General features: G+C 49.0%; 1 protein-coding gene across 2 annotated transcripts; it reads right to left on the minus strand.

Moving 5' to 3' along the window:
* Positions 1-14,001: 14,001 nt before the first annotated feature.
* LOC119324258 (desumoylating isopeptidase 1-like) lies at positions 14,002-18,625 on the minus strand. 2 transcript variants are annotated; one of them, XM_037598022.1, is made up of 4 exons: positions 18,451-18,625; positions 18,216-18,313; positions 17,448-18,123; positions 14,002-14,106 (listed from the first exon to the last, which is right to left on the minus strand). In XM_037598022.1, exons 1-4 carry the CDS (start codon positions 18,457-18,459, stop codon positions 14,041-14,043), a joined length of 849 nt encoding a protein of 282 aa, XP_037453919.1. In that variant the 5' UTR covers positions 18,460-18,625; the 3' UTR covers positions 14,002-14,040. The 2 variants fall into 2 exon arrangements, with proteins under 2 accessions (XP_037453919.1, XP_037453918.1); XM_037598021.1 differs by lacking the exon at positions 14,002-14,106 and having other exon boundaries at positions 17,220-18,123; positions 18,451-18,624.
* Between the last annotated feature and the right edge of the window lie 7,030 nt (positions 18,626-25,655).

Genomic DNA, 25,655 nt, shown 5'->3' on the forward strand with positions numbered 1-25,655 from the left:
ATTATGTTAATGTGTACTTTACTAGTACTCCTAGTAGCACCAGGGTATTAAGATACCGGTTCGGTTGCTAAGTGTTAGTAACTCGAAATAAAAGGCTACGGAATAAACGGAGACTAGCTAAAGGTGAGCTGACGATATGTGTTGGAAGTGTTTCCAAGTTTGATGTGATCAAACATCGCACGCTCCCTCTACCATCAAGATTAGTATTAAACCTGAATAATTGTCATTTGGTGTTTGCGTTGAGCATAGACATGATTGGATTATGTCTGTTGCAATACGGTTATTCATTTAAGGAGAATAATGGTTACTCTATTTATGTGAATAATACCTTCAGTGGTCTTGCACCTAAAGGAATGGTTTATTGAATCTCGATCATAGTGATACGCATTTTCATGCCAAAAGATATAAGATAGTTAATGATAGTACCACTTACTTGTGGCACTGCCATGTAAGTCATATTGGTATAAAACGCATGAAGAAGCTCCATGTTGATGGATCTTTGGACTCACTCGTTTTTGAAAAGTTTGAGGCTTGCGAACCATGTCTATTGGTGTATACGCATGAAGAAACTCCATGCAGATGGATCGTTTGGACTCACTTGATTTTGAATCACTTGAGACATGCAAATCATACCACATGGGCAAGATGACTGAAAGCCTAGTTTCAGTAAAATGGAACAAGAAAGTAACTTGTTGGAAGTAATACATTTTGATGTGTGCAGTTCAATGAGTGCTGAGGCACGTAGTGGATATCGTTATGTTCTTACTTCACGGATGATTTGAGTAGATACTGAGTATATTTACTTGATGAAACACAAGTCTGAATTATTGAATGGTTCAAGTAATTTCAGAGTGAAGTTAAAGATCATCGTGACAAGAGGATAAAATGTCTATGATATGATCATAGAGATGAGTATCTAAGTTACGAGCTTTGGCACGCAATTAAGATATTGTGGAAATTGTTTCACGATTAATACCGCTTGGAACACCATAGTGTGATGGTGTGTCCGAACATCATAGTTGCACCCTATTGGATATGGTGCGTACCATGATGTCTCTTATCGAATTACCACTATCATTCATGGGTTAGGCATTAGAGACAACTGCACTCACTTTAATAGGGCACCACGTAATTCCGTTGAGACGACACCATTTGAACTATGGTTTGGAGAAACCTAAGCTTTCGTTTCGTAAAGGTTTGGGGCTGCGACGCTTATGTGAAAAAGTTTCAAGTTGATAAGCTCGAACCCAAAGCGGATAAAATGCATCTTCATAGGACACCCAAAACAGTTGGGTATACCTCCTAATTCAGATCCGAAAGCAATAGGGATTGTTTCTTGAATCGGGTCCTTTCTCGAGGAAAAGCTTGTCTCGGAAAGTTGAGTGGGAGGATGGTGGAGACTTGATGAGGTTATTGAACCGTCACTTCAACTAGTGTGTAGCAGGGCACAGGAAGTTGTTCCTGTGGCACCTACACCAATTGAAGTGGAAGCTTATGATAGTGATCATGAAGTTTCGGATCAAGTCATTACCGTACCTCGTAGGGTGACAAGGATACGTACTACTTCAGAGTGGTACAGTAATCCTGTCTTGAAGGTCATGTTGCTAGACAACAATGAACCTACGAGCTATGGAGAAGCGATGGTGGGCCCAAATTCCGGCAAATGGTTAGAAACCATGAAATCCGAGATAGGATCCATGTATCAGAACAAAGCATGGACTTTGGTGGACTTGCCCAATGATCGGCAAGCCATTGAGATAAATGGATCTTTAAGAAGAAGATGGACGTGGACGGTAATGTCACCGTCTATGAAGCTCGACTTGTGGCGAAGAGTTTTTCACAAGTTCAAGGAGTTGACTACGATGAGATTTTCTCATCCGTAGTGATGCTTAAGTCCGTCGGAATCATGTTAGCATTAGCTGCATTTATGAAATCTGGCAGATGGATGTCAAAACGAGTTTCCTTACCAGTTTTCGTAAGGAAAGTTTGTATGTGATACAATCAGAAAAGTTTTGTCGATCCTAAGGATGCTAAAAGGTATGCTGGCTCCAGCGATCCTTCTAAGGACTGGAGTAAGCATCTCGGAGTTGGAATGTATGCTTTGATGAGATGATCAAAGATTTTGGATTTACACAAAGTTTATGAGAAACTTGTATTTCCAAATAAGTGAGTGGGGGCACTATGGAATTTCTGATGAGTATATGTTGTTGACATATTGATGATCGGAAATGATGTAGAATTTCTGAAAAGCATACAGGGTTATTTGAAAAGTGTTTTTCAATAGAAAACCTAAATTAAGCTGTTTGAACATTGAGCATCAAGATCTATGAGGATAGATCAAAATGCTAAATGGTACTTTCAAATGAGCACATACCTTGACATGATCTTGAAGGTGTTCAAGATGGATCAGTCAAAGAAGGAGTTCTTGCCTGAGTTGTAAGGTATGAAGTTAAGAGTTAAAGCTCAACCACGGCAGAAGAGAGAGGAAGGACGAAGGTCATCCCCTATGCTTCAGACATAGGCTCTGTAGTATGCTATGCTGTGTACCGCATCGTAAGTGTGCCTTTCCATGAGTCAGTCAAGGGGTACAAGAATGATCCAGGAATGGATCATTGGACAGCGGTCAAAATTGTCCTTGGAGTAAATAAGGACATGTTTCTCGATTATGGAGGTGATAAAGAGTTCGGCGTAAAGGGTTACGTCGATGCAAGCTTTAACACCTATCCGAATGACTCGAGTAGCAAACCGGATACGTATAGTGGAGCAACCATTTGGAATAGCTCCAAGTGGAGCGTGGAAGCAGCATTTACAATATGACCTAGAGATTTGCGAAGTACATACGGATCTGAATGTTACAGACCCGTTGACTAAAACCTCTCTCACAAGCAAAACATGATCAAACCCCAGAACTCATTGAGTCTTAATCACATGATGATGCGAACTAGTTTAATGACACTAGTAAACTCTTTGGATGTTGGTCACATGGCGATGTGACCTGTGAGTGTTAATCACATGGCGATGTCAACTAGATTATTGACTCTAGTGCAAGTGGGAGACTGTTGGAAATATGCCCTAGAGGCAATAATAAATTAGTTATTATTATATTTCCTTGTTCATGATAATCGTTTATTATCCATGCTATAACTGTATTGATAGGAAACTCAGATACATGTGTGGATACATAGACAACACCATGTCCCTAGCAAGCCTCTATTGACTAGCTCGTTGGTCAACTGATAGTCATGGTTTCCTGACTATGGACATTAGATGTCGTTGACAACAGGATCACATCATTAGGAGAATGATGTGATGGACAAGACCCAATCCTAAGCCTAGCACAAAGATCGTAGTTCGTATGCTAAAGCTTTTCTAATGTCAAGTATCTTTTCCTTAGAGCATGAGATTGTGCAACTCCCGGATACCGTAGGAATGCTTTGGGTGTACCAAACGTCACAACGTAACTGGGTGACTATAAAGGTGCACTACAGGTATCTCCGAAAGTGTCTATTGGGTTGGCACGAATCGAGACTGGGATTTGTCACTCCGTGTGACGGAGAGGTATCTCTGGGCCCACTCGGTAGGACATCATCATAATGTGCACAATATGACCAAGGGGTTGATCACGGGATGATGTGTTACGGAACGAGTAAAGAGACTTGCCGATAACGAGATTGAACAAGGTATCGGCATACCAACGATCGAATCTCGGGCAAGTACAATACCGCTAGACAAAGGGAATTGTATATGGGATTGATTGAGTCCTTGACATCGTGGTTCATCCGATGAGATCATCGTGGAACATGTGGGAGCTAACATGGGTATCCAGATCCTGCTGTTGGTTATTGGCCGGAGAGTTGTCTCGGTCATGTCTGCATGGTTCCCGAACCCGTAGGGTCTACACACTTAAGGTTCGATGACGCTAGGGTTATAAAGGAAGTTTGTATGTGGTTACCGAATGTTGTTTGGAGTCCCGGATGAGATCCCGGACGTCACGAGGAGTTCCGGAATGGTCCGGAGGTAAAGATTTATATATGGGAAGTCTTATTTTGGTCGCCGGAAAAGTTTCGCACTTTATCGGTATTGTACCAGGAGTGCCGAAAGGGGTCCGGGGGTCCACCGGGGAGGTCCACCTGCCCCGGGGGGGCACATGGGCTGTAGAGGGTGCGCCTTGGCCTATATGGGCCAAGGGAACCAGCCCCAAGAGGCCCATGCGCCAAGGAGACTTGGGGAGGGGAGAATCCTAAAAGGGGAAGGCACCTCCGAGGTGCCTTGGGGAGGATGGACTCCTCCCCTCCCTTGGCCGCACCCCTTCCTTGGAGGAAGGGGCAAGGCTGCGCCTCCCCCCTCTCCCTTGCCCCTATATATAGTGGAGGGGAGGGAGGGCAGACGCACCTGAAGCCCTGGCGCCTCCCTCCCTCCCGTGACACCTCCTCCTCTCCCGCAGGTGCTTGGCGAAGCCCTGCAGGATTGCCACGCTCCTCCACCACCACCACGCCGTTGTGCTGCTGCTGGATGGAGTCTTCCTCAACCTCTCCCTCTCTCCTTGCTGGATCAAGGCATGGGAGACGTCACCGGGCTGTACGTGTGTTGAACGCGGAGGTGCCGTCCGTTCGGCACTAGGATCTCCGGTGATTTGGATCACGACGAGTACGACTCCTTCAACCTCGTTCTCTTGAACGCTTCCGCTTAGCGATCTACAAGGGTATGTAGATGCACTCCCCTTCCCCTCATTGCTGGTTTCTCCATAGATAGATCTTGGTGACACGTAGGAAAATTTTGAATTTCTGCTACGTTCCCCAACAGTTGGTTGGGCTCGACCGCGATGCCATAAAGGTGGCGAAACTCCGACCACAGGGGCTGATTGCCAATCCAAAGGTCGAGCCAAAAGCGCGTCGAGCGCCCGTTGTTAACCGCAAACCTTGCGCCCCTGGCGAAGAATGGTTTGGGGGCTTGGATTGAGTTCCAGAAAGGAGACCCATGAGGTGCCGCCTTGAAAAAGTTTCCGTTCAAGAAGTATTTCGCACGAAGGAGGTCAGCCCAGCGTCCAGTCTCTCCCTGAGACAGCTTCCAGATCCACTTGCACATGAGTGCAACGTTCATCAACTTAGAGTTGATGATCCCGAGGCCCCCCTGGGCTTTGGGACGACAAACGGCTTGCCATTTAACCATATGGTACTTCCGTTTAGGTCCCGCTCCTTCCCAAAAGAAACGTGCCCTCGGGGTGTCCATTTTGGTGTGGAACCCATCAGCCAACAAGAACAGACCCATGGCAAACATAGGCAGTGATGAGAGGCTGGAGTTAGTTAATATAAGTCTAGCCCCTGAAGACATAAATCTACCTCTCCACGAACAAACCCGGTCCGCAACCTTGGTGTTGAGAGGTTCCCAATAGGCAATCGAGCATTTCTTCGCCGCGATCGGGAGACCGAGGTAATTGAACAGGAACTACCCAAGTTTGCAGTTAAGCAAGTTGGCTACCCGCTGACTTTCGGCCACGTCCATCCCTATGGACACCACTTCACATTTGTGAAAGTTTATTTTTAACCCAGACATGAGTTCAAAGCACAAGAGAATGGCTTTGACCGTTGCGATACTATGTGTATCCAGCTCAAAAGGAAGGAGAGTGTCATCCGCATACTGCAGGTGCGACACGCCCCCTGTAATCAGGTTGCCTGCCACTCTCCTGATGTGGCCAGCCAAACGGGCTTTGTCTAGCATGGCACCAAAGCGTCTGCCACAAAGTTAAAAAGTAGCGGCGAGCCTGGATCCCCTTGACGCAACCCTCGCTTGTTGCGGAAGAAGTTCCCTACTTCTCCGTTCACCGCAATTGCCGTTTGGCCCCCCGAGACCAGTTGCATCATGCGGTGAACCCAGACCGATGAGAAACCTCGGTCCAGGAGGACTTCTCGAAGAAACTCCCAGTTCACTCGATCGTACGCCTTCTCAAAGTCTAATTTTAGAAGAATTGCCAGTTGGCGGGATCGTTTGAGCGAGTGAACGATCTCTTGGAGGGCCAGCGGTCCCTCCAAGATGTTGCGACCAAGAATAAATGTCGACTGGTTCCTACTAATGATACGGTGAGCAATCAAAGACAAGCGCGTAGAACAAGCCTTAGCACATATTTTAAACGGGACGTTAATCAGCGCAATCGGGCAAAAAAGCCTAATATGATCCGCACCTGGAACTTTGGGGATAAGAGACAGAACCCCAAAGTTCAGGCGAGAGATATCTACCGTACCCTGCATAAACCCGTTACAAACGTCGAAAATTGGTCCCTTAAGCACTTGCCAAAACCGTTTAAACATCGCCACCGTCCAACCATCCAGACCGGGGCGGTGTCCATTTTCATCCCCAGAGCTGCCTTGTCAATCTCTTCAGGGAGGAAGGCCAACCCCAGGCCCTCGTTTTCCTCGTCCGTGATCCGCAACACGGGGTCCCAAACATCCGACTGCAGCCTAGCACGGGACTCCTCCCTAGAGCCCATGAGTTGGATGTAGAACTCGTAGATGTGACGGACGATGTCCTGTTGATGCAAGAGGAGCCCCTACTCGGATTGCAATCTAAGAATGGCGCACTTGCGGCGCCGGCCATTTGCGTAGGCATGGAAGTATTTAGTGTTCGCGTCACCCTTGAGCGTCCACTTGAGACCACCGCGCCTACGCCAGTACTCCTCCTCTGCTCGTAGGAGGGACTCGACCTAGGCTTCTAAAGCGTAACGCTGAGCCCAGCCTTGCTCCGAGAAGACCTGCACATCTGCCGCCGCATCCAATTGTGCGAGGTCCGCGGTCAAACGCAATCGGAGTAGCTTATCTTCGCGGCCTTGGTTGGCCCCCCACCCCTTGAGGGCCGCACGCAAACCCGCCCCTACGGAAATCCAGAACTCCATAGGCCCGCGCGTGTGCCCGACCCGGGCGACACAGTTCTCCCATTTGGTGAGGAAGATTTGCTCAAAGTCCGGAGACTCTAACCACGCGGTTTCAAAGAAAAAGCGAGGGATGCGTTTTAACCTCTCCTCCCCTCAGGAGAGGATTAGGGGAACATGGTCCGACCCTATCCTCGTTTCAGCGTGTAGAGAGCACACGGGGAAAAGCATCTCCCACTCCGCGGACATAAACACCCGGTCTAGCACCGACCGGACCGGCGTAAGCTGCTTGTTGGTCCAAGTGTAGCGTGCGCCCACCCGAGCCACTTCCCTAAGGGCCATAGAAGCGATTGCATTATTAAACAAGGACACCCTTGTCCAGTTAATGATGTCGTTATTCTTATCCGCACCCGAACGGATTAAGTTGAAATCGCCACCCACCAGCAGTGGCAAATTACGCACCCCCAAGGACGCAACCTTCTCCCGAAGTTCCCCCAGGAACTTCTGCGAGTGTGAGTGGTCGGCAGGGCCGTTAACTACAATAACCTCCCACTCGCGAAGAGTTGCGCGGTGGCGCACGTGTGCAGATAAGAAGAATCTACCAGCATCCCACATCACCACCTCGCAGCACACGTGGTTGATGCCAAGCAACATGCCCCCCGAGTGCCCCACCGTCGGCACCCACTGCCACGCAAAACGCTCAAGAGGGTCGACAGCTAACAGATCCCGATGGTTAAAATCAGCCTTGATGGTTTCCTGCAAGCCTACTACGTCGATCCCCTCTTCACGAATGAATTCTTTTAACTGGGTCCGCCTCCCAGCGTGGCCGAAACCCCAAATGTTCCAGAAGATGAAACGCATTAAATAATGCGATTGCGGAGGCGGATACCGCGAGCGGTAACCGCTTTGGCCACTCGCCGTGTCTAGACAGGACGACAGGTTGAGGGGGACGGCGCAGCATCTACTGCTAAGTCCTCCTGATCAGGCCGCGCAACAGCCACCAGAGAAGCCCCTACTTCCTCTGCGGATGGCGCAACACGGGCCGACGCTGCCTGGGCGAGCGCGGCCTGCGCGATTTCCTTCGCACGGATGAGAGACAAAAGCTCGCGCGCTTCACCCTCATCAGACATGACAACGCCACTATCCTCTAAGACCCCCCCTAGACACTCATTGGAATACTCTTCAAAGATCGTAAAACGGGGCATGGGATTACCTTCGATTTCCCGGTTCTTCTGAGCCAGCAAGAGTTGGGCGCGTTGGAGAGCTGGAAGGTTGCCCTTGGCGCCCTTTGAGCGCGAGCTTGCCCTCTCCTGCGTCGCCGGAGTCGTCACCACCACCTTGGAGCTCTTGGTCGTGGATATGGTTGCCACCTTGGACACCTCCCCCCGAAGCGCGTCAGAGGCAGGGAGGGGAGTGGGCGACGAGGGACCACCAGCCGAGCCCCCAGGGGAGGCCAGCGCCATCACCACCGGGCGGAGTGAGGCAGGCTTGCCCGCACGAACCAAGGGTGGGCTCGTCGGGGCCACCGGGGTAGACTTGTGGCCCGCCGGCTTCTTGGGAAGCCGCGCCCCGCCCCCACCGAGGCCGGGCATAGACTTCGGGGAATGTGTGGAGAAGGCGTGCGGTCACCCACCTCCACTGCCACCGGGGTGACAAGCATCGAGCGGACCTCCGAGTCGCACGACGCCGAGACGCCCTTGTCGAGGTCGAGTCCAAGCGATAAGTTGGAGCTGTACTGGTTGAAGCCCGTCTCGTTGCTGCCCACCACCACCTGACGCTCCTCCTGGTCCTTCGCGACACCCGCAGCCGGAGCCGCGGCCGGAGCATCCTTGTCCTTGAGCCCGAGCTTGTCCCAAGACTCGGTATCAATGGAGTCGTCACCCATGCTCGTGTCGCGGTCTTTGTCCTTGCCATCTGGCCCCTGGTCCGCGTTAGCTGGGGGAGGGGGAGGGGGAGCCACGCCCTGTAGGCCCCCCGTCTCGGCCTCCATCCGAAAGTCCCAGCCATAAGGCGATTCACACAACGGTGCTTGGGCGGCACACCCCACAACTTGACCCATACGTCCGGCATGATCTCGGCCTTGGGCTCCTCCGAACGTGCTTCCTTGATTTCCGCCATGATGTCGTTGAGGGAGAGGTACAGCTTGCCGCTGCGTGTCGCCATCCGCAACATGGCCTTGTTGGGGAAGACAACCGAGAACAAGACGTCGCCGATAGCTGTCACCAGCCAATCCCACTCCCCCTCGAAGAGGTGAGGGAGCTCCGCCTCCAGGAGAGGGATCGACAGCAGGCCAGGCGCCGCCGAGATAATCGCAGCGTCCGCCACCTGCGGGGTGCAGACCTCCTCGCCCTCCATCTCCACATAGTGCAGGCAGAAGAATCCCTCGCCGGGGATGGCGTTGCCCATGATCTGGAGCAACAGAGGCCGCACCCGCGTGGGGCAGTGCGACGACGCGTGTCCCTTCTCGTGGCAGACGACGCAAAGGGGCTTGAAGAGGCACATATTTTGGTAGTGCCCCACCGGCCACACTTGAAGCACTCCGGCCCATCAAGCTCCTCCATTGGAATCGGGGCGTCGACCGAACCCTTCGAAGCCGACGGCCCGGCCGCCAACTGCAGCAACGCCGAGCCGACCCCCTTTTGCTTCTGCTTCTTGGCCAACGGATCCCCAATCCGCTCACCGCTCGGAGGGAGCAGGGACTCCTTGCGCTTGAGCTCCTTCTTCTGCTCCAGGCCCCGGAGCCGATACTCCTCCTTCCTCTTCTTTTTGCGCTCGCGCTCCTCCTGCGCCTTCCTTTCTTGCTCCGCGAGCCACCAAGGAGGCGGCGGCCCCCAGCCACCTTCCGCCTGCGCCTTCCTTTCTTGCTCCGCGAGCCACCAAGTGGAAAAACAGCTTGGAGCCAAATAGAATGACCCAAACATTATATGAAACTAGTTCAGTACTGTTCACTTCTCCTGAAACTAGATCTGAACCTGTTGTGTCCAGCACCTGAAATGTATTCAGTGATGCATGTAGCAGAGGCATGCTTGGTTGTTCTTCCCTAATATCTCAATTCAGCTGAGGAAACTACAAATGGCTCAGGCGTAATACAGCAAAACCAATCATGCTTCACTGCCAATCCGCAAGTTCATCCAACTTTGCAGTGCTATCACGCATGTGATCATGTACACTCACACCAGGTTTATGATATTGTGAAGGAGGAAGCATAATATGTATGTTCCTGCATTTCCACACATTTTCAGCGCTGAGGACAAGCAAAAATTGCATGGAAGGGTTGCATACTACTCCTACTGCTGATTGAATCAGCATTGTTGACAGTCATATGACTTTGCTGCTAATCCAGATATTATATCAGGACTTTGTTAGGCATATATTTCCTCAGCAGAATTATCTTAGCCTGGGATAAAACCAATTTAGCAATGAACCAAGAAATCTAGCACTGAAGAAACCATGTAATCATATAATCCCGTACCATCAAAACAAATCAGACAAATAAAATTGAGTTCCATGCTGCAATACAAATAAAATTGAGTCGTCACCCATGCTCGTGTCGCGGTCTTTGTCCTTGCCATCTGGCCCCTGGTCCGCGTTAGCTAGGGGAGGGGGAGGGGGAGCAACGCCCTGTAGGCCCCCCGTCTCGGCCTCCATCCGAAAGGTGAAGCCCTCACTGTTGAACCACACTTGGACGTACCCGCTTAGCTTGGCCGGGGAACGACGCGCGAAGCGCATCCACACTGGGCCTAGCCCCCACCAGGGACGCCTTGTCCACCTCCAATGGGCGCCCGATCATCAAAGTCCCAGCCATAAGGCGATCCACACAACGGTGCTTGGGCGGCACACCCCACAACTTGACCCATACGTCCGGCATGATCTCGGCCTTGGGCTCCTCCGAACGTGCTTCCTTGATTTCCGCCATGATGTCGTTGAGGGAGAGGTACAGCTTGCCGCTGCGTGTCGCCATCCGCAACATGGCCTTGTTGGGGAAGACAACCGAGAACAAGTCGTCGCCGATGGCCGTCACCTGCCAATCCCACTCTCCCTTGAAGAGGTGAGGGAGCTTCGCCTCTAGGAGAGGGATCGACAGCAGGCCAGGCGCCGCCGAGATAATCGCAGCGTCCGCCACCTGCGGGGCGCAGACCTCCTCGCCCTCCGTCTCCACATAGGGCAGGCAGAAGAATCCCTCGCCGGGGATGGCGTTGCCCATGATCTGGAGCAACAGAGGCCGCCCCCGTGTGGGGCAGTGCGCCGACGCGTGTCCCTCCTCGTGGCAGACAATGCAAAGGGGCTTGAAGAGGCACATATTTTGGTAGTGCCCCACCCGGCCACACTTGAAGCACTCCGGCCCATCAAGCTCCTCCATTGGAATCGGGGCGTCGACCGAACCCTTCGAAGCCGACGGCCCGGCCGCCAACTGCAGCAACGCCGAACCGACCCCCTTTTGCTTCTGCTTCTTGGCCAACAGATCCCCAATCCGCTCACCGCTCGGAGGGAGCAGGGACTCCTTGCGCTTGAGCTCCTTCTTCTGCTCCAGGCCCCGGAGCCGATACTCCTCCTTCCTCTTCTTTTTGCGCTCGCGCTCCTCCTGCGCCTTCCTTTCTTGCTCCGCGAGCCACCAAGGAGGCGGCGGCCCCCAGCCACCTTCCTCCGCCGGTGGCGCCGGCACCTTTGCTCGCGCCTTCGCCCGCATATCTTGCTCGCGCCGATGCTCCGTCGCCGGGATCGGAGGCGACATAGGCGGCTTGTCCACGCAACGGGATCCCATCCACACTACGGTGGCGAATGAGCAGGAGAGGGGAGGGGGAGAGGTGGAGCGATGCAGGCGGCGAGCGAGATGCCCGAGACGCCGCACTTGAGAGGGGGAGGCAGGAAACCCTAGCGAAAGATCTAGGGCACCCTTTAGCAGCCACACCCACCTATATATAGGAGTGGTCGGCCGCGCCTCCACCTCCGCGGTGGGCCTGGGCCTAGACACAGGCGCACACGAGGCCACAGGGCCAGGCTGACCAGGCCCAAGCACTGGGGAGCGCCCCTGCACCCCCACTGGTAAAGAGACGGGCGGAACAGCCGTTGGGCCCCCCGGCCCACTCCCTGGCAGGCTGGGCCAGTCCACCAGGCCCAGCAAGGGCGCTGGCCCAGCCGATGGCTCTCCCGCAACCCTAGCCTGGATCCCCGGCTCCCTGCCCTGGGCATCCCCGCCGCCGTCGTCAACCCCTGTCAACGCCGGCGCGCACGCCGAGACCTGGAGCGGACCAGCCAGCACCAGATCCTGGCAACCTACCTTCGGCAGGACACACGAGCGGCCCTCTGGGCCCGCATCCACATCCTTCGGCGGACGCCAGATCCGCGGCGCCAGTTGCCGCCCGCCATGGCCACCAGGGGCAAAGGCGCGCCGCCGGCCAGCCACGAGGGAGCCCCCAAGCTTCTCCGCTCGGGCGACAAAGTCACCCACCGAGAGCGCCGCACGGGGCCTCGGTGAACCACCACCACCACTTACCTGGCTACTCACCTCCTCGTCGTTGCCGTCGGAGTCGATCCCCTCCAGCGCCCAGAACCTGCCGCCGGAGAGGGGCAGGGCGAGGGACCGCCCGTCGGACGGCACGCTCCACCGCGCGCGCCCCTCAGCGGGCCGCACCACCGTCTAGCCGTCCGCCGCCGCCACGGGCCCTCGTGCGTCGCCTTCCGCGGCGTCGCCCCCCGCGTCGCCAGACCGAAACGCCATCACAATCACAGTCATATTTTCCTCGGCAGAATGATCTTAACCTCTGATAAAACCCAATTTAGCAGTGAACCAAGAAATCTAGCATTGAAGAAACCATATAGGCATATAATTCGGTACCATCAAAACAAATCATACAAATAAAATTGAGTTCCATGCTACAATACAAGTAAGCAACCGTTCCCAATTACTATCACTTTGCAATTGCATCAAAGATCGAACGTGTGTAAAATAGTTCCAGGTCACTAGGCCTGCATACTAGCGCCGTCGCCGTGGCGCTCCATGACGCGACGCATGGCCAACAAAAGCCCAAAAGCTGTAATCTCCTATCACCCAGATGTCATACGGCAGTCCAATTAGCAGTGCATTGGGTCACAATTTGACAACAAAATGATGAGAAAAATAAAGCTGTCAGTTTCCACCACTTTTTTTGCTAATGTTGAATGTGAATCACGACCATATCAACCAAACACACAAAATGCATATAGTAAGTTGGATTGTGACAAAATCTATTTCAAATTTGGACAAATACTACAATAATCGTCTCTCTTAGTGTTTGTTTCTCGCTAACAAACTTGCACAAGCATTTTGTGCAGGGCTCACACCTTCTTTTGTCGACTTCATGGATCCTTAGCATGTAGCAAGGTTCGGCTTCTCTCCAGTTGGTCTGTTAGTGCATCCGTAATGTAGATACCCAAATCTATCAAAGGCTCTCATTTCTCCTCCTTAATTCAGTTATTATTAATTGGAAAAACAGCTTGGAGCCAAATAGAATGACCCAAACATTATATGAAACTAGTTCAGTATTGTTCACTTCTCCTGAAACTAGATCTGAACCTGTTGTGTCCAGCACCTGAAATGTATTCAGTGATGCATGTAGCAGAGGCATGCTTGGTTGTTCTTCCCTAATATCTCAATTCAGCTGAGGAAACTACAAATGGCTCATGCGTAATACAGCAAAACCAATCATGCTTCACTGCCGATCCGCAAGTTCATCCAACTTTGCAGTGTTGTCACGCATGTGACCATGTACACTCACACCAGGTTTATGATATTGTGAAGTAGGAAGCATAATATGTATGTTCCTGCATTTCCACACATTTTCAGCGCTGAGGACAAGCAAAAATTGCATGGAAGGGTTGCATACTACTCCTACTGCTGACTGAATCAGCATTGTTGACAGTCATGTGACGTTGCTGCTAATCCAGATATTATATCAGGACTTTGTTAGGCATATATTTCCTCAGCAGAATGATCTTAGCCTCTGATAAAACCCAATTTAGCAGTGAACGAAGCAAATCTAGCACTGAAGAAACCATATAATCATATAATTCCGTACCATCAGAACAAATCAGACAAATAAAATCGAGTTCCATGCTGCAATAAGTAAGCAATCGTCCCCAATTACTACCAGTTTGCAATTGCATCAAAGATCGAACGTGTGTAAAACAGTTTCAGGTCACTAGGCCTGCATACTGGCGCCGTCGCCGTGGCGCTCCATGACCCGGCGCATGGCCAGCGCCGCCGCCTCGCTTGCCCGCAGCGTCCCACTCGCCATGAGCGCTGCCGAGAGGGTCAGCCATAGCCGGCGCTGCTGCCGCGGCGGCTTTCTCCGGAGTCTGCTTCTCGACCTTCTTCTCTTCTTCTTGCTTGGAAGAAGAGCCAGTGGGCGCTGCACTAGCAGCAGCGGCAGTTGTAGAACTTGTAGGTGTTTTGCTGGCCGCCGTCGCCATCGCAGCCGTTGGCTTGGGCACGGAGAGTGAGGCCGGAGTGGGCACGAACTGCATGGTATGGGGCGCTGCATTGTTCCTGAGCGTGGCCTCGAGGTTCTGGATCATGGGCATGATCATGGCGCCCATGGGACTGGACATGACCTCGTTGGGCAGGTTCAGTATTAGTCGGGGATCCCGGCCCCGCGCTACCGCCTGTTTGTTGGAGATGCTCTTACAGATGAAGAAGCTTGTGAGGAGTGGACCTTGGCAGTGGTGGAGCTAGAAAATTTGCAAGGCCTAGGCATACCGCAAGTCACTTTTTTTGAAAGTGCTTTACTTTACTTTACTTTGATGTACCAAGAACCATATGTATCACATATTTTGATAAATGCACTATATGTACTAGTGTTTCATAGATCATCATATATCTTTTTTTCGGAAGGATCATAGATCATATATTTAACAAAAAAGTGGGCACCACTCACCCAACTAATCATTTTGGTACCCTAGGGGAGGCGATCGGTTGATTGCAGGCTATGACTGTTCGTGTGTTCCTCTGATTGATCGAGCGCTGGAGATGCACGCCCACGACAGCCTTTGCTGCGCTAGGGCAAGACACTCCTCCTAGCACTATAAAAGCAACCCACCCACAACATAGTATCTCCCCTCCTCTCGGCACCAGCAACAAGCACACGCAAAACTCACAAGCAGCTAGCTAGTTAGCTATGACCCAAATGCTAGTGCTCGGTGTTGTTGCCATATTCCTCACCTCCTTGGCAATGTCGACATCATGAGTAGAGAAGCACCTCCACCTCGTGGGCTCCCTCCCACGCGTCTCCCTCGGAGACCTTTCAAGGAAGCACGGTATGCTCCTCCGACTCGGCGCCATTCCCACGCTCGTCGTGTCTTCCCCTAGCGCGGCAAAGGCTGTCTCCTGCGCACCCATGACAGCGTCTTTGCGTCCCGGCCTCCCTCCGCTATAGGCGACATCCTCTACACCGGCTCCACCAACATCGCCAATGCCCCCTACGGCGAAGCGACTACTTGCGTCAGACGAGAAAGATCATCACCACCCATGTGCTCACGGCCAGGAAGGTCCGCTCCAACCTCACCTCCTGTGAGAAGGAGGTGCGCCTTGTCCTGGCCAAGCTAACGCAGGCGCATGCTTGTTTGTTCTTCCCCAATATCCTCACTTCAATTGCATATTAGTTTTGACACCTATGACAACTATCAACCATGATAAGAAAAAAAACAGGAAACTACAGGTGGCTCGAGGCATGCCCGACTCTGCTCACCAATTTATATGGAAAAAAGATGTCTTTGCACTGTACCTACTAGATCATCCAACATGTGCCAATGGACACTCACACAAGGTTTATGATATTGTTCAGGAGGAAGCAAAATATGTGTGTTCCTACATTTTCACTTTTTCAGCGCATGACTGAGGAGTGAGGACCAAGTATGGCACTTTCGTCCATAGAGTGAACCAAAAATTGCATGGAAGGGTTGCCCTGCTTACTACTCCTACTGCTGATTGAATTTGGCAACATTATTGACAGTCATATTTTCCTCAGCAGAATGATCTTAACCTCTGATAAAACCCAATTTAGCAGTGAACCAAGAAATCTAGCATTGAAGAAACCATATAGGCATATATAATCCCATACCATCAAAACAAATCAGACAAATAAAATTGAGTTCCATACTGCAATACAAGTAAGCAACCGTTCCCAATTACTTACTATCAGTTTGCAATTGCACCAAAGATCGAACGTGTGTAAAATAGTTTCAGGTCACTAGGCCTACATACTAGCGCCATCGCCGTGGCGCTCCATGACGCGACGCATGGCCAACAAAAGCCCAAAACTGTAATCTCCTATCACCCAGATGTCATACGGCAGTCCGATTAGCAGTGCATTGGGTCACAGTTTGACAACAAAACGATGAGAAAAATAATACTATTGGTTTCCGCAACTTTTTTTGCTAATGTTGAATGTGAATCACCACCATATTACGATGTTGATCACTAATCAACAAAACACACAAAATGCATATAGTAAGTTGGGTTGTGACATAATCTATTTCAAATTTGTACAGATACTACAATAATCGTCTCTCTTAGTGTTTGTTTCTCGCTAACAAACTTGCAAAGCATTTTGTGCAGGGCTCAGACCTTCTTTTGTCGACTTCATGGATCCTTAGCATCTATAGCAGGGTTCGGCTCCTCTCCAGTTGGTCTGTTACTGCATCCGTAATGTAGTTACCCAAATCTGTCGTCCGCTGAAAATCAAAGGCTCTCCGTTCTCCTCTTTAATTCAATTATTATTTATTGATAAAACAGCTTGGAGGCAAATAGAATGACCCAAACATTCTATGAAACTCTCCTGAAACTAGATCTCAACCTGTTGTGTCCAGCACCTGAAATGTATTCAGTGATGCATGTAGCAGAGGCATGCTTGGTTGTTCTTCCCTAATATCTCAATTCAGCCGAGGGAACTACAAATGGCTCGGGCGTAATACAGCAGAACAAATCATGCTTGACTCTGCCGATCTGCTCACCAATTTATATGGGAAAAAGATGCGTGTGCGCTGTACCTACAAGTTCATCCGACTTTGCAGTGCTGTCACGCATGTGACCATGTACACTCACATCAGGTTTATGATATTGTGAAGGAGTATGTTCCTGCATTTCCACACATTTTCAGCGCTGAGGAGAACGAAATATGGCAATTTCCTCTGTAGAGCGAAGCAAAAATTGCATGGAAGGGTTGCCTGCTACTCCTACTGCTGATTGAATCAGCATTGTTAACAGTCATATGACTTTGCTGCTAATCCAGATATTATATCAGGACTTTGTTAGGCATATATTTCCTCAGCAGAATGATCTTAGCCTGGGATAAAACCCAATTTAGCAGTGAACCAAGAAATCTAGCACTGAAGAAACCATATAATCATATAATTCCGCACCATCAGAACAAATCAGACAAATAAAATTGAGTTCCATGCTGCAATACAAGTAAGCAAGCGTTCCAATTACTATCAGTTTGCAGTTGCATCAAAGATCGAAGGTGTGTAAAATACTTTCAGGCCACTAGGCCTGCATACTGGCGCCGTCGCCGTGGCGCTCCATGACCCGGCGCATGGCCAGCGCCGCCGCCTCGCTCGCCCGCAGCGTGCCACTCGCCATGAGCGCCGCAAACTCCCTCATCACCTCCTCCTGCACCTTCCCCCTCGCGCTGCCGAGAGGGTCAGCCACAGTCGGCGGTGCCGGCGCGGCGGCTTTCTCCGGAGTCTGCTTCTCGACCTTCTTCTCTTCTTCTTTCTCGGAAGAAGAGCCAGCGGGCGCCGCACTAGCAGCGGCAGCGGCGGCTGTAGAACTAGCATTGGCAGTAGGGGTTTTGCCGGCCGAAGCCGGCGGCTGCGGCACCGAGACGGAGGCCGGCGTGGGCACGAACTGGGTGGTCTGGGGCGCGGCGTTGTTCCTGAGCGTGGCCTCGAGGTTCTGGATCATGGGCATGATCATGGCGCCCATGGGGCTGGACATGACCTCGCTGGGCAGGTTGAGGATGTAGTCGGGGATCCCGGCGCCGACGAGGAACTGCGCGACCTCGTTGCTGAAGTTGTTGCAGTTGTGGGTGAGCAGGCTGTAGGTGGCGGCGGTGTAGCGCGGCGCGATGTCGCGGAGGTAGTCCTCGAAGACCTCGCGGGGCAGGTGGGTGACGCCCAGGTCGACGACCCGCGCGGGGCGGCCGTACTGCGTCGCCCCCGCCGGCGCCGCCTGGATCCCGCCCCCGAAGAAGTACTCGTTGCCGTACACCACCACGCCCGTGTGCCTGCCGGAGCCAGCCGGTCGAACGGACCGGGTCAAAATCGCGTCTTTTTCGGATCAATCGGATCGAGAGAGGGGGAATCTCGGAGGACTCACCAGATGGCCTCGATGGGCTTGCCGAGGAAGGAGGTGGAGAGCTGGCGCGCCAGGCCGTTGCTGAGGTCGTACACGTTGAGCGCCACCTTGTGCCCCTCCTGCCGTCCGCAACAATCAAGCAATCAGCGTCAGATCTCGGGAATCCCGGACCAATTCGATCGATTGCGAGGGCGGCGCGCCGAACAACAACAACCAACAACGAATTGGGAGTGAAGGGGAAGGGGCGAGCGCTTACCTCCGCCATTATCGCTTGGGAAATCGCCGAGATTCGAGTCGGAAGGGGCAGTCGAATCTGGGGGAAGACGACGCCGCCGGATGAGAACGGGAACAGGAACGCACGCGCGGATCTGGGAGGAGCGGCGAAACAGAGCTGAGAGAGAGACAGAGACCGGCCGGGGGACGCGCGCGCATATATAAAAACAGTGAGAACAAAATCGACTCGGATTAAAAATAATCAGCGGCGGAAGCTTCTCGAGCCGCGCGCGGAGTCCCCGGGCCGTCGGATGGGGAATCGGGGCGACGTGGCGCGGGATGCGGAGGGTTCCAAGCGGGTTTCGTGGAAGGGTCGGAGCGTGCCGCGATGGGACGTGAATGTTCTGGAAGCCCGCCGGGTCGGGGTCGGGGTCAGGGTCGTGGTTGGTTGCGGGAAGGAGGAAGCGAGGCGGTTGGTTGCGTGCGCTCGGGTCCGACGACTCGTGCGCTTGGTTCGATGGTTGGTTGGGGCGTCATCCCACCGGCGACGAGAACAAACTTTTTTCTTCCAAGGAGAAGACCGAGACTAGCCACAAAGTAACATATCCCTAAAACTATGTTACTACCTTCATAGTGGGTGGTAACATAAGTGTGATGTCATGCAAAGCTTCATTTATTAGTTTATAGACTCATATTGCATTAGGGCATGTGATGTTACAGTAACTAGTTAAGTTACTCAAACTACCTCTCTCCTCATTAACTCTTTGGCACATAAGCAAGTTTTCGGAGTTGGACTCAATGTTACTGCTGAAGTTACTCCCACTGTGGCTAGTCTAAGGAGACTGATGCTGGCGAACGCCCTTCCCAGCGTCTGATTTATTTTTTGTCAAAATACGTGGATCTAGGGATCGAACTTGCGCACTCCAGCAGTTTCGCCACACGCGCTCACCAGTAAGCCTCTGCGCTCTTTGTATTCGAGTTAATTCATTCTAAAATTTGATTCTTGTTTAAAAAATCCTCGAATTTTCCATTTGTTTTGAAAAAACAAAAAAAACTACTTTTTAACGGGTGTTTTCCTTTGTAAACTTGCTACATGCGTTTTTATTATATTTACCATGGCAATTATCTTGCGAAAATCCGCATGTGAGCCCAGGCTCAAATGCTCCCGCTCAGAAAAAATTCAAAACAAATACTAGAAAAATTCAAAAAAATCAAATTTTTTTTGTATAGTAGATAATTGGTTGCGTGAGGTCCGCTGCAAATTGCAACTTATTTGGACATTTGAGCAACTCTCGGCAAAAAAGACAAATCGGGTCAAAACAATTTGTAAACAGTAAACTTTTTTACAGACCCCGCTTTTGTCTTTTTTTGCCGAGAGATGCTCAAATGTCCAAACGAGTTGAAATTTGCAGCGAACCTCACGCATCAAATTATCTACCACACAAAAAATTAGAATTTTTTTTGAATTTTTCTAGTATTTGTTTTGATTTTTTTCGTCGGTGTGGGTGCAACTGAGTCCGGGAGCCGAATTGGCCTTCTCATTATCTTGTCTCTTTAATGATCCCATGGCACTTATTAAGAAGGCGTGGCATTTTAATAATTAGTACCATGACAATTATCTTGTCTCTTGTCTCTTGTACCTCCTACTACAGACTCCGTTGCTCTTTGAGTTGATGGATCTTTTTGAGTTGATTCTGGCGCCGCAGTCGTAGGGATGATTCTCCGGCGACATGACGGATCAATTATTTTTGCAGCATACCGGTATATTTTCAATTGCAATGATGCACTGGAAGTGGAGATACATACGCTTATGTAAGGGATGGCACTTGCTATACAACATTCCAATTTGTCCGGTGATTGTTCAATCTGATTCTAGTGTGGCGTTATCGAGTTTGACCGGAGATGGATTGATTCGTTCTGCCTATAAACATCTCGTAGCTGAAATTAAGGCGTTGATGAAGGATAGGGAGTTTATTCCTCAAAAATTAAATAGGGATCAGAATAGAGTTGCTGACCGCTTGCAAATACAGTCGCGTAGAGTGTACCACGGCTATGTGGATGCAGCTAGGACCACCATGTATCAAGGTCTTTTGCCTCTCGACTGTAACTCTATCAATTTGGAATAAAACTCCTTTTTATCATAAATTTTTCTTATTATGAAGAGCACGACATCTTGATAATTAGTACCATGGCATTTTTTTCTCATTAAGAGGATGGCAGTTTTATTATTAAGAGCATCCATTTGTCTTAGTAATATGGCATTTTTATTTTTCAAGTGGATGTCATTTTTATGATTAAAACATGACATTTTTATTATTAGGAGGATGGCAGATTTATTATTAACTGGTGGTAGTTTTATTTTTGAGAGCATGTCATTTTTATTATTCATAACATGGCATTATTATTGTTAGGAGGGTGGCCCTTTATTTTCAAGAGGATGTCATTTTTCATTTTTAGTTACATGTCATTTGAGGGTGGGGGGACTTGTCGGGTAAAATATTTTGTCTACACGATGGCAGTTTTATAAAGTACCATATCAAATTTCAATTATTTTTTTGAGTATGACATTTCTATAAATTTATGATTTTTTTCTCATGGCATTATTTATATAGAGGATGACTGTTTTTTGATTTACCATGGAAAAAACAAATTCTATATCACTCGCATATTATTTTGTATAAGAAACATCAGAATATTTTTAATCTATTTTAATCTGTTCATTACATATGACAAATTTCGGTTTGTTTTGTCGAGTAGTTCTTAATTCACTAGTAGAAAACGGGCCTTAATGTATAGAGGTTCTGGAACCGGGACTAAAGGGTCGAGACTGAAGCCCAAACCTTTAGTCCCGGTTCGGTTTGCTTACGAAGCGGGACTAAAGGAGCTCCATGTGGCCACTGTCTGGAGCTCCACCTTTAGTCCCGCTTGGTAACACCAACTGGAGGATTTTTTTCAAAAACTTTTTTGAATTTTTTTGAATTTTTTTCTTATTTTTAAATTTCTGAATTATTTGATAACTTAATCTCTAAGCACCCACTCTAATCACCCCTCATCACTGCTCAATTATGAACCACTCATTTCAGATCGTCTAACTTCCTGGCCGGTCACCTATCCTGAGCACGCTTAATTTTCGAGTTCTATTTCCCCTAGTTTCCAAGTCTGCATTGTTGTTTTCCTGACAATACTAAGCTGTCAATCCTATTAACCCTTAGGAGTTGAACTTGAGCATTAAGCACCGTTTGAGTTTGAAACTATTACTCTAAAAACAATTATTATTTAGTAACACTAACATTTCTTGAATAAGTAGTTTGACCATAGTTTGACCAGATTTGACCATAGTTTGACCAAAAGTTAAAAAAAAACTAAAAATAATTATTTATTAACACTAATATTTCTTGAATAAGTAGTTTGACCAGATTTAATGAAAAGTAAAAAAACTAAAATTTGAGCATATCTTTTTTCCTTTCGGAATTTGAGGATTCTAAAAATTTGCAAACAGGCCTATGGCAGCCAAAATCGGATGCGGATTTTCGTGCTGATTTTGTGATATATTATGCGTTTTTTTCGACATCATATGCAAAAGATATGGCTATTTTACTTTTTCATAACATTTTTTTGCCAAACATGTCCAAATTCAAGTTTTTTAATTTTTCTAACTAGTAGATGTAGTAACGTAACTACATCTCGAAGGATTTTGATTTTTGAAGTTTTTATCATTTTCTTTTGTTTTTTACAAAACTGAAAAGGTGATACACGAGGAGGGGGTAGAGTTTGAACCTTTAGTCCCGGTTTGAGACACAAACCGGGACTAAAGGTCATCACACCCTTTAGTCCCGGTTCGTTTCTCAAACCGAGATTAAAGGTCCAACCTTTAGTCTCGGTTTGAGACACGAACCGGGACTAAAGTCTCAAACCGGGAATAAAGGTCCCATTTGAACCGTGCCTTCCCGACGCCTTAGCCGCTCGAACCGGAACTAATACTCGTGATGCAACCGGGACTAATGTGTATATTGAGTTTGGACGAAAGCCTTGTTTTCTACTAGTGATTCTGTTGCGTATCAGCATGTTAGTTTTCCATAACTATTGTGGAAAAAAAAGTAAAGAGGGTAAAATTTTCGAGGTCGCGATTCAACCTCTTCTGACTCCCGACATCCGATCCTACATTGACAATATTTAATTCTTCGTGAAAGTGTGTGTGCTCACGCTAAAATGGCGCCTTTAATGATGGCGACGGCACAAAAAAACATGTCATGTAACTTGTGGTTCCAAGCGAATTTAAATACAGGCTATCATTTATTTAGACTAAACTTTTTTACTTCATTATAATTACAACGTGAGTCATTTTAACATATGATCACAACTAGCACAATTTTTCATTGTACTTAACAACTACAAAATGATACAACTAAAAATACTAAGATATTTTTATATGATTTAATATATGTTGTGGAAAATGCAATTTCACTAGATTTGAAGCATATTTACACGGACTATGGCATAGTTGTTTCCTTTTCGAGACACCACCTCTTATTTATTTATTTTCAATTTACCAAATCGTTCTAGATCAAATTAATGGAAAAAAGTGTAAGTCTTCATAGATTAATTTTTGTCACTATGACGAACTACAGAAATAACTTGGGATTTGTGTCTATTATAGTTTCACTAAATATTATGTCAAAAAGCTATAATGTTGTTTGATACTTTCTATACAATGCATGAGGAAAGATAATAATCAGATACTAAATATAAAATTTTAGAAATGAAAAATATCTATGAGTGACATGGAAATTGTGTAATGTCATAGTAGCCACAACAATCATCTTCTGGGTTTCAGTTGAGTGGCTTGGCATATTAAGAAGAATTTGTCGTTTCATCTTCAACAATCCAAAGGCTCTCTATGCAACTGTGATTGGACCGGTAGATCTTGTTGACCTTCTCCCTAGAAGTATTCCGCATGACATTTGTGTGGATGTTAGGGACATGATACATTTCTCCTTTGTAGGGTGCAAGATACCCCTTTCTATTAGGATAGTCAACATCTACAATGTAGTACTTATCCCCTTTCTATTAGGATAGCCCAAATCTACAATGTACTACTTGTCTCAAAACAACAAAGAGAACAATCATCTAGGTTGTTTCATATATGACATGAGTTATAACCAATAAAAATGTTCACCCTTTGGATGATAGGGGAGATGGCCTTGTTAGGTTGTCCAAGTGAGGCATACACTGTGCAGCGCCGTGCTATACAAACAATTTTTAACTTCTTTCCGCGACTCCGGGTTTCCTAGGCTGTCGGATGGGTTTCGTGGAAGATTCGGAGGCGTGTTGGGATGGGACGGGGATGTTCTAGAAGGATATAGGGTCGTGTTCGTGCTTGATTGCTGCCTGTGGCAAGCGAGGCGGTTGGTTGCGTGCGCTCAGGTGTCCGACGACTCACTCGTGCGCTTGGTTCATTGGTTGGTTGGAGCGTCATCCGACCGGCATGGGGGGCACTTCTGTTGTCGTGATTACGTTTGGCTAAATAAAATGCATCTGAAATCTATATTTTATTCGAATTAAGGAGCATAGCTCTAAATTCCGTTCATCATGGAAAATTGAAAATGGTGACATGGTGAGGGCGATCGACCCTTCGAGAAGGGGATGCAAGAACAGCCAAGGAATTTTGCGCCTCCCGTCGGCGCCGCCGCCGCAAATCGGTTTCAGCTTCGTTTTTTGTTCTTCTTTTGTGTTCGTTTAGGGTTTCTGCCCTGCTCGGGAAGACGAGATGGCGGTGGCTTTTCTGAAGCTGGAATAAGGTTATCTCAGCCTAGCCCCCACGCTGGTGGTGCGTCTAGCGTCATTGGAGGGCATGTGGAGGTGTGTTGGATGGATCTCACGAGATTCGGGGTGGCGTTTGATTTCGGTGGATCCAGTGTTTGTCCGTCTGTGCTCATGTGTATTCGGGTTGGATCCTTATGATCTACGCTTCTCTTCATCAGCTGCGGCTACTGTTCTGGTACGCTGGTCCTATGGGCCTTAGCACGACGACTCCCCGACTGTCTACCACAACAAAATTTGTCCGACTCCAGTGAGTGAGGGGCGGTGTCGGCGGCGCACCTTTGGCTTACTCTAGTGCTTGTAACATTGCTAGGTGCTCTACGTGTTGGAACGTGCCCACGTCCCGCTCCTCAGGTGGCTAACCATGCAGCCAAGTCATGCGCGTCATCTACAGTAGCATGCACGTCGTGCTTATCATCTCCTGCATGTTAGCGATTCCGGCTCATGCCATTGTACTCTTTTTTTGCATCGAACTAGGGAGCTTTATTAATGAACTAGAAGTCGATTACAATCCGCTCGTAGGCTACTAATGAGGAAACTAGGGCTCACACCGAGCCAGCTCTCCGTTCCATCTTGGGCACCAGCTCGCTGGGCACATAGATGAGCCGGTTGATTGATAGTCCTTCCGACATGAATGACAGAGAAGGAAGCAAAACTGGTTATCATATCACCTAGTTCTGAAAGAATGGGCGAGGCAATAGACCGCGTATTGTCTAGCGAGTGCCATAGGTTGACTAACTCAAGGCAGTCGACCTGCATGATCACATGTGAGTATCCACGGAGGTTGGCGAAGATCACTCCCTCCCGGAATGCTTTGAGCTTGGCGTTGAAGGGGTCTGTCACGCCGGGCAGTGGCTTGCTCCATGCTGCTAGAAACGCTTGGTGCGAGCGAGCAACATCACCTGCTCCACCTTTCATAGCGTCAGAATTGATCGCACCGTCTGTGTTGATTGTCACCCACCCCACGTCCGGTGGCCGCCAACACTACAGAGAAAGCTTAGATTTACTTACTGGCAATTCCAGTATTGTCAACGATTCATGCACCCATTTGATCGCCTGAACAGGGTCATATCCATCCCTGTCATGTGTCCAGTGGTTCCGTGAGGTCCATATGGAGTGCATAATGGTAATAATCTTGCACCTTGTGTCATCAGAAAACATGTCATCGAGCAAGATATCTCTAGCCCAAGAAACTGGATGAAGTCTCGGAAGTGAAAATTCAAACCGATCCTTCGCTGCTATCCAGAAAGCTTTGGCGTGCACACAATGTATGAGTGCGTGCATCAGATCCTCATTCATGGCTTTGCAGATATCACATAAGCCATGAGTTTTGATGTGTCGATACTGAAGAGTGATAGAGTCCAGAGAATACCTCTCAAGACTCGCCACCAGAAGACTCGTACTTTGGATACCACATGAAGTTTCCAA

The sequence above is a fragment of the Triticum dicoccoides genome, chromosome 6B (assembly GCF_002162155.2).
Source record: "Triticum dicoccoides isolate Atlit2015 ecotype Zavitan chromosome 6B, WEW_v2.0, whole genome shotgun sequence".
Lineage (NCBI taxonomy): Eukaryota > Viridiplantae > Streptophyta > Magnoliopsida > Poales > Poaceae > Triticum > Triticum dicoccoides.